This window comes from Nestor notabilis, unplaced genomic scaffold (assembly GCF_000696875.1).
Source record: "Nestor notabilis isolate BGI_N333 unplaced genomic scaffold, ASM69687v1 scaffold9596, whole genome shotgun sequence".
Taxonomy (NCBI): Eukaryota; Metazoa; Chordata; class Aves; order Psittaciformes; family Psittacidae; genus Nestor; species Nestor notabilis.
In genome coordinates this window covers 39,126-52,198 of record NW_009932417.1, presented here as the reverse complement: position 1 = coordinate 52,198, position 13,073 = coordinate 39,126, and the positions used below count along the sequence as shown (strand labels likewise).

General features: G+C 40.5%; 1 protein-coding gene across 1 annotated transcript in view; it reads left to right on the top strand.

Moving 5' to 3' along the window:
• LOC104407187 (utrophin-like) overlaps positions 1-13,073 on the top strand; it is a 116,645-nt gene that overhangs the window by 64,549 nt on the left and 39,023 nt on the right. The window contains 4 exon segments of the mRNA XM_010016388.1: positions 7,163-7,255; positions 8,716-8,793; positions 11,903-11,995; positions 12,869-13,041. Coding sequence (XP_010014690.1) covers positions 7,163-7,255; positions 8,716-8,793; positions 11,903-11,995; positions 12,869-13,041 — 437 coding nt within the window.

Genomic DNA, 13,073 nt, shown 5'->3' with positions numbered 1-13,073 from the left:
AAAAAGACCTTCCAGTTTTACAGAGTAATCACTGACAGTGGTAAGAAGTATGGTCCCAACTGCCTCTGCTGGTAATGATGTATAATGAGGCTTAATTGCAAACCAAGGTTAGGACCGTTACATTAAACATATTATAATAACATAAACTTATGTAAATACATTAATAGATACACTGGGGAGAATAAAAAAGACCCACAAAGTTACCAATGCCTTGTTTGTTTTGTTGCCTTGCTATGTCTAATACTTGCTTTTATCTGTTTTCCCTCCTCCTATCATGTTGTCAGTCAAGTATTTCAGGTGTTTTGTGGATTGAGCTATCTTTAGCTTTTTAGCTTTGCTGCTCCTTAAACTCACGTCTGTCATCTAGTACAATCAAACTTTCCAGCATCTCTCTGTGAGGAGTCTTAATACTCCCCTCCCCTTCACTCCCTCCTCCTCTCCCCCGCCCCTCCATTAATCTGGAGTTTTAAATAGCTATTTAGTTGCTTGTAATTGTTTTGGTTTTAAGCAGTAGTAGTGCTACTTGGTCTATAAGGTGTTTGCCTCCTGTGATTGTAACATTTATTTTTTACTTGGTATTTGAATTCCTAGTTTTGGTACTAGTGTCATGTAGAGATGCCACAACTACTTTGGTATATTCATCACAGAGTAGAGCATACTCAACTAAAATACATCTGTCCTGGTAATAGCTAGTATTTATAACTGCTGCATGTCAGTGGAAGGAGAATGGAAAAAAAGCATCACATTTTAATAAAAATACTTCTGTAAACAATGACTATGGTCTTAAATTAGAAATTGGCAGGATTATTTGTTTACATAGTTGTTTGCTTTTTGCAATGACCTTCTTGCTTTCGGAATTGTTTCCCCCATTGAGTTTCCATGTACCACCTCATGATGTAGCAGCACTTAAAATGTTTCTTACTCTGTACTGGTCATAATAAAATGTAGTTCTTACTCCTTGTATTGTTTGTAATTGAGTTTAAAAGTAGGTGGTTACCATGAGTTCCCTAGGAATGAATTTGTACACTGCAAATGGTTCATGTTTTAGTTTAAGCACCCAACCTGTTCAATATTTCTGCTTTCTCAAGAAGAAGGGGAGAGAGGTCTTTGCAGCTCTATTACTATTTTGACCTATTTACTGGGCATCTTGTTAGACATTAAAAATAGCAATCTGTTGGTAAAAAATAATTTTAAAAGAGGCAGCTCTGACCTTCATATAAGTGACACTGTAAGATCGGAACAATCTGGTGGAAAATCAAGGTCTACTGCTGCTTATCCTTTTGGGGTGTTTGGTGTTTCTGAGGTGGCAGATGATCTAAATGGCAACTAGGGCTTTTCCCAGCACTGCTCTGAGCAGCCAGAACTCTCCTGCTGCATTCCCTTGGTGGCTGGTGAAGGTCATGCGTATGCTTTTACAGTATGTGTTACTTCCCTGGTGACAGCCAGCATGCATTACTGTGAAACTGAGAGGACCTTTCATCCTGTTTCTAATGTCGTCACTAGGAGGTCTGAACCAGTATCACTGAGAAGGATGTGAAATAGAGGTGGATTATCTCTAACTCTCAAATATCTTTGGCATTCATTTATTGAAAAAGAGTTGGGTCTAATAATGTACCTTCAAAAATTATAGATTTAAAGAATATGTAAATTCCTGCAGGTAACTATGGTGACATAAAAGAAAAATGCATGTTTCTAGTTCAACAACAAGACAGACATTAAAACTTCTGTAATGGTTAACTTTGCATGTAATTTCATGGTCAAAACCAATATACAAAGAACATAAATCACGTAATAAAGTGATAAATAATAGCTTGTGTTAAAAAAAAAAAAATGAGGCTTTGTGTTACTGAGAATTTGTGACTTCCATTAATTCTCTGTAACTTGGTCTAATTAGATACAGTTCCCCATTAGTAATAAAGGGAGAATTAAGAATGTTCTACTATAAACTATATTTAGGAAGGTTGTTGCCTTGCAGCTGTGTGTGGCTGAAGTAGAGCAAACCGTAAATGTCAATGTCTGGTCTTTCTACTGTCAGTAGCATTAGATGACTCTTAAAAAATCTGAAAAATCTGGTCCGGATTTTGTTTATGTCTTCCTCTATTTCCTGAGAATGCTTTCTGGCAGAGAGGAGGAAGGATTTCTGCACAGTCATATTGGCTGGCCTGGATGACCCTTCTTTGCAAGTAATCCTAGATGCACACAAGGAAGTGTGAGTCACTCTCTTAAACCTGATCCAGGTAGAGGGGTTGAAAGATGGCAGACGGGCATGCAAGTGCTGCTGCTGCTGTGAGGAGATCACTGCATGTGGGCTGTCCTTCCCAAAGGGTGCCAGTGTCTTGCTGGAACATGCAGAGGCAATGCCTGTAACGACTGGTCTTGCCACATACACCAGCATCTGGTCACCACTATTCAGACAGCACTGCTGCTGCTGCTGCCCCGTGAGAGATGAATCAACAGAAAAAGTGTTTTCTGCTGTGGATATCTAGCTAAAGTTCTTCTTTGTCTCTTCCCTCCCCTGCTCATGTTAGCACAAAGGCTGGCACTGAAATGTCTGTTGGAATAAATGTAATGTGGTGGATTGGATCTGGTTCTGATCCTTGTATGTGAACCCTATGGTAGATAACAAATGTGTCACTACACAGAATTTATAGGGGCACAAGCAGGCCTAGATCCAGGTTACATACTGCCTCCAGCTTCTCTTTCTCTACTTTACCTTGCTCTGCCTTCTTTTGACTTTTATCTTCTCTCTTCCTTTTTCCCTTATGCCAGCCCTTGTTGAAGTGAATAGCCTCCTTTCCTGCTGTCAGTGCCAGTTTAAAGCATTGGGGAACCCACATGGCCTCTTTCTAAGCCTGTTGTTATTTTCTTTTATCTGTCTTATCAAGCCCCTGTCTCTACTACAGCAACTTTGTGTGCTGCTCTGCTGGCAAAGCCCTCTCTGGCAGGCTGCGAGGGGAAAGGTTTCAGCCAGTGTTGTTGTTTTTTGCTGTCACAGCAAACGTAAGCAAAGCTGAGGAAAAACTACCTTCTGTTAACTGATAAAAGTGAGGGGGATGTGAATGTTTTACACCCTGAACTGGCACAGTTCTCTTGTTCTGCAGTGTGCCCCTGCCTGTCCTTTATACTGTCTTTGTAGTATAAACTGGACCCTATTTTGTCTTTGAGAAAGGACCCATTATATGCCTCCTATTTGTACATTGCTTAGCACAACTTAGGCTGCTCCTGAAGTACTTAGCAAAGCAACCATGACTAGCCATTTGCCCTTGCTGAAGGGCTCAGTGTGCTTTGTCACTCTTATAAGGCAGGCACTTAGATTTCTTGAGCCATTATGCTCAGTGATGGGCTGCTGCTCCTTATGGGATGCTGGTGGGGGCTGAGCTGCTTTGTACTTGTGTAATCTTTAAGTATGCAGAAAGTGAGTAAAATATTGTTGGTTCTGAAAAGGAGAAATTTAGGTTGGGTTAGCATACTGTACACCAGGCTGGACTCTACAGAGAGAGGGAGAGAAAAACATACTTTCATACTTTTTATATAGTGCAGATGCGTGTATTTATTTGTGTGTGTGTACAGACTTTTTTTTCCAGAAGGCCAGATTGTACCATACTTAGTAGTGAGCAGTATGGGTGTAGGCATATGGGTGGAATCAATCTGCAGATGCCTTAACCTGTAGGGTGGGACAGGACTTGTGTCCTCCCCCAGAGCCCTAGTCTTTGTTGCAGCATGCCAACCTGCCCCAGCACGGACTTGGTCCCAGGGCTGCCTGTTCCACCCCAGTGAGGCTCAGGGCTGTGCTGCCTCCATGGGCCTGTCAGGTGCCCTTTGATGGGAGCTGGGGCAGTGGACCCACTGGAACATGGTTTGGATTAGGCTTCCTGACTAGAAGCACAGGTCCAGCCATAGTAGTCATGCGTTCCTAGGTTGCCTCTGCGCTGCCACAGCAGCCTCCCTGGAAGTCTTAGTAGTTGGTCTTACGTGCAAAGAGATGGGGCTTCACATCTTTTTTTTTTCTCACAAGGAGATAGTGGTGATGGCAATAGCCTGGCCTGGCCCAGAACGGCATGCGTAGCTCTTCTGCCAGCATTGCCAAGGAGTTTTTCCTTGTCATCTCTTGGGAAATGGATGCATGGGACCATCCTTTGGGCTGCCATTTTATAAAATTATTTTCCAGCTCCTTTCTAAGCTGCTTAAACTCTAAGAATCATACAGCTGTCAGAGGCTGGGATACATAAATGTTCTGCCTTGAAAAGGAAAGTAAAAGACTTCCTCAAGCACAGTGGGTTGCTAACTGCATTCCAGGAAAGCCCAGTAGCATCCAGCTGCACTGTGCACTAGAGGAGAGAGGATTTATGTTCCTGATTGCAGACTGTGTGGCTCAGATAGCAGATCCTGTGTGGAAATGAATGTCCAGGTGTGAGGAAAGTACATGGGTGGGAGGAAGCAGTGTGAGGGTGTAGCCTGTGCCCAGTCTTCACTCCCACTGGGACAACAGCACTGAGGGCTGGCTTTGTGCCCTGATGGGACAGCTGGGGCTGCCTGGGTGGCCACTGCCACCAAGTGCCTGCATGTCCCTCAGGTGAGCGTGGGAAGCTGGAGGAGCAGGTTTCCAGCCTTCCTGACAGGTTATGCTGCAGTGAAGGTGGCGATGGGCTTGGCAGGGTGGGTGCTGCAGCCCTTTCTAAGCCAACTTCAGTCACCCTGCATGAGTAAAAGTGCTTCCCATGAACTGAATTCCTTCCCATAGAGTGTTTTTCTAGACTTCACCAAATACAGAGGCTTTGCATATTGCTATGTCTCTGTTTTGAGGCTAGCAGATACTTTAATAAACCAGGAAGGAGTAGCTTAGATAGCAGAAATAATTTAATACTTGTTAGCTGACTGTTTAAACTGACAGCAAGATGTGGTGCTCTGATGGCCAGTGAAACAGAAAAACCATTCTCCTGAGAAAGCAAATCTGAATTATTTCCACTATCACAGCAGGGTGCATTGCAATGGGCTGGGATGTACCATGACCTGTCAAAATGAGTGAGTGAAAGCAGGAAGTCATTCAGTTTGTTTTCATGTGTATGAAGTGAGCAGATGGGAAATGGAGAAGGGCTGTATACTCTCAACACTTGCTCACTGTATTAAATGAGGCATTTTTCTGCTTTTTTAGCAGATTTAAGTTTTTAAGAAAAAAAAAATTGGGCCTAAGGCAACAAATTTATTGAGGATATATGGCTATAGCATTCTCAGTTTTGGTGTTATCAGTCTGTTGTACATGTGCATTATTTTAATTCTATAGTTAATTATATAATTATAAAGGCTTTACTGCTCTTCTCTGGACACATGAATGATTTCCTCATGCCCTTACCAACTAACTTCTAGTATCTTCCACATGGTGATGCAAACCAAACTTAAACCAAATGTTGCTGTCATCTGGAGTAGTTGCACTATGGATAATCTCCTCCTGTTATACACCATAAACTGTACATGAGGCTACCCTGCATCTCCTTTTAGGTATTCCAGTTCTTCTGCTCAAGCATGATTTAAAGGTTTGGTTATGTTGCTGTACAGCAGTGAAGCATCTCATTCATCTGTGAAAAGTGCATGCACTAGGAGGAAAGCCTTGTCTCTTACTTTGATAGAAAGGATGTAGCTGTGCTCAGGAAGTGGCATTATATAATGGCAGAAAGTTGTCAAACACTGATATTTAATGAATGCTCCTATTTGATATTGGTCTGACAGCTACATAGCTTTATACACTCCTTACCTAAATATGTGTCAACATATGCACGTTTTTAAGCATGACTTGTAAAAGTAATCGGAAAATAAATTTTCAGAAAAATTCATTTCAAAACTAGTGTAATATCACACACTGGGGCTAATATCTGTGTAAGAAGTGACCTTAGTTATACCATCATTCTCAACACTGCTTGGTTGGTTGCTACTGTGAGTTACATTTAGGTTTGTTTCTGTACAGGAGATTAAAATATGGATCTACAGCTACTTAAACTCTGGTTTCTTGTGAATAGTTTTAGTAGTATCAAATCCATTTGAAGTGGACATTTAAGGGAAACCCTTATGAATTTTTGGGGAAAAAACAGGTATTTGTCAGAAAATGGCATTCACTGGGCAGCTCTGCACTCTTTCTGAGTTGTTAGCCAGCACTTGGCAATTACTAGCAGCTGTCAGGGCGGGAGGAGATAAGTGAGGGTAGAGGAGATCTGTCAGCTAAATCATGTCATGTGAGATGGGCCTTTGACAGCCTTCTTTCTGAAGAGCAATGTTACAAAGCCAAGGTGGTAAAAAAAGGCAGTATTGAAGTTTTAGGTGGTACTTAGAAAATATTTTTTCTTTTGAAATTGGCACTTCAAAAGGACACTGAAAGCAGTAACTTAATTGATCTGGCAGCCAGCAGATGAGTATTACAAAGCAAATGCACTTACTTAGTTACCGGCTGCCTGTGTCTTTTCCCCCTGCCCTATAACACTTTCCCATGTTAACTTTATTGTGGTCCAAGAAGGAAAAAAAACTAAAAGGGAGGATGGAAAAGTTTAACACAATTCTGCTGTCATCTACCACCATTCTTGTACAGGGTCTCTCTTCCCCATAAGAAAATTAATATTAGAAATATATGATTTAGAGTAGCTCCAAGTTTCACATTTTGCTTCTTTTTCCAAGGTAGAGAAAATGATTCATTTGTTACACAGAGCTCAATTCCAAGTCCTTTTTAGTTTTGTCTTTTTTTCTTTTCTTTTTATTTTTTATTTAATCTGAGAGAATTTGTCCCAATAGCTTCTTTCTGCAAAGCCTGTTTATTCTTCCTTTAGGTGCAGCAAGACGAATGCATTCTTTCTCAATTGTCTCCTCAAACTTGCCAAGTTTTTGCTTTGCCGTCTTTGCAAAGCAAATGTTAATGCTTCTACCCTAACGTGAGCCAGGATGTGCTGCTGTGGTTTTGCAGTACCAGGCTGCTGATGCACAGAACCATAGAGATGGGAAGGTAAAAAAAGACTGAAGAAAGGAAGGGTGCCTTCCTGATCAGTGTCACAGTCCCCTAGCTTTCATTTACAGCATTCAATACCAAATAAGAGTGATTAGAAAGGCAAACAGGAAAAAGTACCTTTTTCAGGGAGGTTCTGCTTAAACACTCTTTTTATTACTGATTTTGTTTCTTCTGCAGAGTGGGAAGCCCCCAGTTAAGGACATGTTCACGGATCTGAAAGATGGAAGGAAGCTTTTGGACCTTTTGGAGGGTCTGACGGGGAAACCTCTGGTAAGAGAAATACGTATAAGTTATATTCCCATTTACTGGAAGAAAAGCCCAAACCAAACAAAACCAAAAACTTCAACAAATAAACAAAACACAAACCACAAACATGCAATTTGTTATATTTATTTGTTTAAAAAAACATTTTTCTTGTAGTGTGTACTTGCTGTCTACAGTTCTAGTGAAATTCCCATGAACTCCACTCATGGGATGTAGGGTCAGGCTGAAGTTAGCTGTGTAACCCTCTCTTGAAGGGTAAAGTACTGTTTAGCAAAGGATGCAAAACCAGTGATGTTATTCACATAGTATATATTTTTAATAGAGACCTTTTAAGGGTCTGCTTGTGGATGATACGGAAGAGTAGCCTTTATCTGGATACGTGTGGACTTTTTCTCATGAGCTCATGAAAGATCCCTCAAAGAAAAAAGAAAGTAAATGTCCTGGGTTCAGTAAAAAGGACAACAGCTAGTAGGCGATACAAAAATCTGCATCCCTGTTGAAAAATCCTGTGTGACCTTACAGGTAGGAAAGGGCTGGAAGCTACTCTCAAGTCTTGTTTGGGGAAGTGCGTGTGTGAAAACTCTTCCCCTGCTAACAATGATGCCTCTTCAGATATGAGGCATGGTGAAACCTGTGCCATTGCTTGGGGTTAAACTCTTGATTTCATTATTTATAATAAATCTAAAATTCATTTATTTACCTTATGGGGGACCTTTAGCTATTTAAAATTTAACCTTGCAAGCTTGCCTTGTTTTTTAAACAGGTGCATTTCACTAGTACTTCTAGTGATTTGGGGTCTGATTGGAAGCATACTGAAGGCAACAGGATTTTCTTTTGTTTCTAATTCTGATGATTACCGTGGTCCAAGTACAGTTCCATGCTCTTTTGCAGTACAATCATTTTCTGCCACAGGAGTTAAATTGAGGTGATTAAAAGCAAATGGAGTGGCAGGTATTGTCAAGAGTTGCAGTGTGGGGTTTTTTTCCTGGTAATAAAAGGAAGGGAAAGTCAGGAAGCATAACTCCTTCTCAGTATGCAAAGATTTAGCAGGCTTTTGGTGCCAGAAAAACAAATTGCTGCTTGTTCCCTCTTGGGAGCCAAAAAATTTCAACTACTCTGGCAAGCATTCAAACCCCTCAGATTTTCCCTAGGAACTCCCATTTTGCTGTTGTATTGCCAGTTGATAATTCTGCAGATGCTGGGAATAAAAATTCTGGACTTACGGAAAATGAACTGACACACATTTTGAATCCAAGGCTTATCCCGTGCCTTGAGTTGACGAATAATGTTCTGACCATTTTTCATTTTTACATTGTTAGGTTTTTGTTCCTACTTAAAAGAAAGAATAAACTCTTGAGGAAAATCAAGACAAATTTCCTGCTTGGTCTATCGGTTTTATTTATTTATTTCTTTTTTGGCTGTCAAGTTAATTCAGATATTAACAGATTGTAACTTTTTATTTTCAGCCTAAAGAACGAGGTTCCACACGAGTACATGCCTTAAATAACGTCAACCGAGTACTGCAAGTCTTGCATCAGAATAATGTGAGCATGTTTTCGTACGACTTTATTGATAGACTCTTTAATTTATTCCTGTGTGTAAATTAGTTCAGAATTAAGAGAATCAAGATTTTTTTGGTACCTAAAATGATAAAGAATTCAGTGAGGTGGGTAAACTGGTTTCAGTTTTCTTTATCTGATGCAGAATTTGAATGTCTGGCAATTTTGTGAAATCTTGAAATGCTAACTAATTTAGTTAATGGCATTAACTAAACTGTATTTTGTTGAGATATGACTGGAAGCTCTGCTAAGCATGAACCTAGCAGGACAATAAACTGATTTCCAGTGATGATGTGTAACTTGTGCAGAAGTTTGTGAGGGTGTGAGAGGTTCTGTGTCCTGCACTCAAAATCCAGGAGGATCTTTCCATTGAAATCTGTCAGCTCCATGTCAAATTTGTACTGAGTATTTCTGACTAGGAGCTTTGGTACCTGATCAGAAGAAGAAACAAGCAAGCAAATCCCAATCCTTGAAAAATGAAAATTGTTTGGTTTACTACTTTTAAATGTTTGTACTGCCCGGAAGCCAGTAGTGCTGTAGTAAAGTGATTTTATTTTTCCCCTGAAAAACAATTCCTGATAAGCGTGTTCTCTCTAGTTAGACTTTTTATTTGCAAGTGTCGCGGCACTAAGGTAACTTAATAAGAACATTCTGGCAATAAAATACATTTGATGCAAAAACGGACTGACACATTTATGTAAACTGCTGATTGAAGAGTGATGCAAACATGCTGTATAACACTGCAATTTCCTCTCCATGTTGGTGGACTAGTGCCATATTTCTAGGAAGTAGCCAAAGTTAGTGATGGGTTGTTTGGTATTTTTCTTCTTTTAGGCACTGTAAATATTGTCTAGCTTTTTTCTAAGGATAAGTAATGAGTCTTTCCAGCATGAAATTGACTGATTTTATGAAGATAATAAATGAAATCAAATTGAATGACAATAAATAATTAGTTTTTCCTTAAGCTGGCAGGATCTGGGTTTCTAGATGTAAACAAATGGTGTCAGCTGAAGGTTGTTAAGGTCATATATGATTTATACCTACTGCTTCATTAGAAAGTGTGTGTGTTAAGATGAAGGGAAGAGACATCCACTAAGATGTAGTTCTGTTGCCTGAGAGTTTGTGGGCTATACAATATTAATAACTTGTGAAACAATTTATTAGAAGTATTTAAATATATATTGCAAGAATCAGATAAGCCTAGGGTGTAGATGTTCAAGTGATCCCATGAACCTCATCCATCTGATGAGCAGAATGGTTCTAAGTAATTTGGCATTTTGCTACCCATTCTTAGGAGAGTTTTTCTCCTATTACAGGTGAAAAAAGCTCTTGCGATGGAATTATTTGATTTTTGTGCCCTTGACCTTTAGTCTTGGTCTTGCTTTCTGCTCCTTTGTGTTCTGGAGTGCTTCCCAGTGTCTTTAATGATATGCACTGGTGATTCTTTTGGCCTGTTTTTGCCACTTTACCATACAGTTTTCTTAAAATATGCATCCAGTACTTGCAAAGAGTATTGCTGCAAGATTCTGTTCCAGCTGCTGTAAAACTGGAAGAGGACAATCCACAAGCTTCTGTAGTATGTCAAAGTGTAATCTGTGGTTCTGTGTTAATTTTGCAACACAGTTTTAGTTTGATTCTCCTAACCAAGAGACCTATAGGGAACTGAAATAGTCAAGATGATATCTGAAAGCAATGAGGTTACAAGTACATTTTGCAAAATTGAAGCTGTTTGTGATTGTGTGATAAGAGGAAAAAATATGCATGGAATACCATTATACTCGTGTATGTCAGCAATATCCTCTAAAACAAAATGAAATTTTATTCTTGTCTATTCTGTCACTGTAGTCTACATCCACTGAAAGCCAGAGTATGGGCTTGTCTGTGACTGTCCTTGTGGCTGTCCCTGTTGTCTAATTGCCAGCCACCTCCCTGGTGCAGGTTTTATCTCTATGACCAGTTCTTATCCCAAGCGATGTGCAGATACAGTTCTTGGTGTAAGCTGGGCGGTGTTCCTGGTAGGTACTGTGAATAACAGTTTTGAAAGAGAGGTGAGAAAGGGAGAAAAAAGCTTCCCCATCAAAGTGAAATGCTCTGTGTTCTTTGCCCCTCGTGCTGGAGATGCTTCTGGCTCCAGACTGTTTACAAGAACGAAGCCCCACCATCTGCCCTGTGTGGGAGTGCGTTGCAGCATCTGCTATATGTGTACATATACCCAGGGAAGTATCTACATCTTCTGCTGTATGCAGCTTGTCCCTAGCCCAGTTTGCGGAGGCATGGTGATGACTATTGCAGTGCCCTGCTGTTGGCTGCTTCAAAAGGTGCTTTAGAGTTAGTGCTGCTTTCTCTGTGTTGGCTGAATCAAAACTCGATGTCCCAGTTCAGTTTAGACTCTAAAGCAGCACCAAGTGAGTAGTGTGGTAGTGTAGCTAAGCTTTGCTGCTTCTGAGGGCTGAGTGCCTGATGCAGAAGAAGGTAGCCTCTCCCGTCCTCTCACTTACTAAAGTGATTTCCTTGTCTCCCTGTGGTTTTATGTTTTTAATGATCATCATCAAGTCTTTGTGGGGTCCTATGCCAATAGGAAGCTTAAAAAAAATATTTTTTCCCTTGAGCTTTTGGTCTCCTTGTATAAACTTGTCCTATTTAGGTGCTGGTTCATGCAAAGGACAAACCTATTCTTAATTACAGTTTTCATGGTTCTCTAATGTCTCTGAGTGTGTTTAGGAGCAGGACTGCTTAACTGTGGGTTTGGTTTTTTTTTTTTTTCCCTTTAATATCAGATCCTTAGTGTTTGCATTTCTACTGATCATTTTTGAATGCTGATAGACATCTGTATATTAGAAGGGAGGATAAAACTCTTCCAATAAAGTATCTTCTTTGGTGCTATCTTTTGTCATGTTGTTTAAGTAGTGACAAATTCAAATACGTTTGTCTTTGAAAAGTACTTTTCAAGTACTTGTGTCATCTCCAGTTCCCTCTTTCTAACTACGTTGTATTTAAGAGCACTTTATAATACATGGCAGGACAGGCAGGAGTGGGGTTGTGACTTGAATCTGTGATAACAGTGTTTAATATAGAATTGATCTGACCTCTCCAGGTGGAGCTGGTGAATATTGGAGGAACTGACATTGTTGATGGAAATCACAAGCTGACACTGGGGCTGCTCTGGAGCATTATCTTGCACTGGCAGGTGAGAGGCTGCTGAGAGATCTCTTCCTTTCCAGGAATTGTGCACATTGATCTACTGGGATTCTAACAAACCTTCCCAGGGTTGTGGTGGTGGAAAATACTGCTTCTATTTTGGTCTGGTAAATAAAGGCAGGCCAGTGTTTAGTTTCTGATCTCTGTCTATTGGCTGCCTCCTGTGATATGTATTCTTGTATGTGCTCAGTTGTACTCAGTCTCTCAGTTTAGTTCCTGCTGGTGTTTAATTACAGAGAGGGTTTTCAGGCTGAAGCATTGTATTTATATTCCTTCCTCAAGGCTTTTATGTGCTTCTGTTAACCGGTGTTGTTTTACTGTCTAGGTAGCTGTGTTGGACTTGCATCTTACATGCTGCTTTATAGGTTTGTTATTCAGTCTTATAGGTTGAATTTTGATCCTGTGAGGATCACTTAATCGACTTGGAGGGAATTCGGCAGATGCTTATGCATAGTACCCAAACAGCAAACTAGTTTTGTTAGCTGGGCAGGTAGCATCATCTTGCAGAAAACCTCTGCAAGCTGTATTTCGGGGGTTTGCTTACTGATAGAACTGTAGCACGAGACAGTGAGAAATACTAAACCTCATGCTTAGTGAAGGCAGAACTGGGGAGCAGGGGAGGATTGTAACCTAAGAGTGATGTGTCATTATTGCATGAAGCATTACTGGTTCTTGTAATCAGTGGAGGGCAGAAATGGCCTGGAGACTCCTGTTCCCACATTTCACATGAGGAGTTAGAATTTGATTCGTAGCTTTTAATAGGAAAGATACTTTCGTGATTCGTGAGTAGCTTGGTTGAAAGGCTTTGTAAACAGGGAAGTGGAGAATGTGGCTGTAAGGTATAGTTGCTGCTTTCTTGCAGGTGAAGGATGTCATGAAGAACATCATGTCAGATTTGCAGCAGACCAACAGCGAGAAGATCCTGCTGAGCTGGGTTCGGCAGTCAACAAGACCTTACAGTCAGGTCAATGTTCTAAACTTCACAACAAGCTGGGCAGATGGTCTCGCCTTTAATGCTGTCATTCACAGACACAAGTAAGTAGCAAACAATTTATCTTAGACCTAGA